General features: G+C 40.6%; 1 protein-coding gene across 1 annotated transcript; it reads right to left on the minus strand.

Annotated features, from left to right (window-relative positions):
• Window positions 1–8: 8 nt before the first annotated feature.
• Window positions 9–1570, minus strand: LOC107736456 (cryptochrome-1-like). Its single transcript, XM_016547860.1, has 6 exons — window positions 1461–1570; window positions 1047–1249; window positions 656–763; window positions 409–492; window positions 206–283; window positions 9–118 (listed from the first exon to the last, which is right to left on the minus strand). The coding sequence occupies exons 1-6, from the start codon at window positions 1556–1558 to the stop codon at window positions 15–17; spliced, it is 675 nt and encodes a 224-aa protein (XP_016403346.1). The 5' UTR covers window positions 1559–1570; the 3' UTR covers window positions 9–14.
• Between the last annotated feature and the right edge of the window lie 6 nt (window positions 1571–1576).

The raw sequence follows: 1576 nt of genomic DNA on the forward strand, positions 1-1576 counted from the left end.
GACATACCTGATGTTTAAGAGCTGCTCTGCCTCTGGACTTTTGAGCCTGTGGCAGGACCAGACTCCTCACTGTGTCGTTTTCCAAATGTCTGGAAGGTGCTGCTGTGTAGCCCTCGTCCTGACAATGACATTTAAAAATTATAATGCTGACTTTAAAATCTGTATGACATTAGACTGCCCTCTGCTTAAATGTGGAGGTCATTACCTGGCTGTACAGCAGGACCAGATATCTGCTGGGATTCTTGCCTGTAGCACATTGTGCTACTAGTGTTGCCTGAAAAACCTGCAAGATAAAAAATCATGACATGTTTTGCATATAGAAAAATAACAATACTGCTGAGATTTAATGACAGATTGTTGATAATTGCAGATATAGATATTGATGTGTCATTGGCATAGCATTTGTACCTTGAGGTGGCATGCTGCTGCTTGTTTGGTGGTCTCCTTGTGAGTAAAGCATCGTTCTGCCATGCCATTCACCTTGAGAATAGCCTGAGATGAATTAAAGAAAATCTATCAGATATAGTAGTGTGCATGTTATAATTAGTTAATTCACAATTTAATTTTTAATTTTTTAATTGAAATTAAAATGAACAGACATGCCTAATATAGTGTAGCATGTATAAAATATAGGGAAGTTAGGGAGTGTCCAAACCTGAAGGTGCATTGACTTCCTTGGTCACATCTCCTGTTTGGAATCCCTTTATGGTTGTGGAATTCTCACTATTGCCATTAGGGTTGGATGGCACCATTGCCAGCAGTCCTGTAGGGAGAGAGGCATCAGTCAGAGAAGAACACAAACTTGTTCCATCCAGATTCTCTGCTAATCCAGGCATCCAATCATACACAATTTACAAAACTCCTTTCAAAAATCAGCCCTCAATAGAAGCCAGAAGCCTATAAGTTTATAAGGATTAATCACATTTACATCATTATTTTTTTGTAGGTATAAGTCCTTATCTGTCAAGAAATGTTGCAGGCAACATATTCAGAGAGTGATGCATGGTTTAGTGTGGCATTTTCTTTTTCCTTAGTCTTTGTCTTACCCAGGCCACGGTAGCAGGACAGTTGCTGGTAGATCTGTTTCATACGCTCTATGTTGAGGCGGCTTGCCTCGGCGTGATGCACCATGGGTTTGGGGTAGTGTACACCAATTATACATTTGGCTGCTTTCTGGACGCTTTCAGGAGCATTCCAGGGGTCGTAGATATACTTTGCTGGGAAACCCCTTAACACTGGCAAATATCGCCTTCAACAGATAAAAGAGAGTAGATTTTATACATATGGGTCAAAGTTGAGATGTCCCATTTTGGTGGCCACATCAAATTACATTTACAAAAGTGATTTTAACGCATGTTAAATGCAAGTGAAAGTGTCTACTTTAATGTTTTAATGTTTTTAAAGGTATTTTTAATAATCATTTAAATGTTCTTTGTTTTCGCTGTACAGTTGCAACTCACCGTATGTAGTCTCCGTTGGGGTCAGTGCGGCGGCCGAAGCCCACGGGACAGTAGCAGTGGAAGAACTGCTGGAAGAAGGAGCTACAGGACAGCCACATCCAGCTTCCTGCATTCAC

This window comes from Sinocyclocheilus rhinocerous, unplaced genomic scaffold (genome assembly GCF_001515625.1).
Source record: "Sinocyclocheilus rhinocerous isolate Xijiao unplaced genomic scaffold, SAMN03320098_v1.1 C36710642, whole genome shotgun sequence".
NCBI lineage: Eukaryota > Metazoa > Chordata > Actinopteri > Cypriniformes > Cyprinidae > Sinocyclocheilus > Sinocyclocheilus rhinocerous.

Bases quoted from the DNA above. Each gene is read 5' to 3' on its own strand.
- LOC107736456 (XM_016547860.1), bottom strand. From the start codon at position 1,558: ATGTGGCTGTCCTGTAGCTCCTTCTTCCAGCAGTTCTTCCACTGCTAC. The intron at 1,250-1,460 runs GTGAGTTGCAAC...TATCTGTTGAAG, and splicing joins CCCAACGGAGACTACATACG to GCGATATTTGCCAGTGTTAA. The intron at 284-408 runs GTACAAATGCTA...TTTATCTTGCAG, and splicing joins CAGCAGCATGCCACCTCAAG to GTTTTTCAGGCAACACTAGT.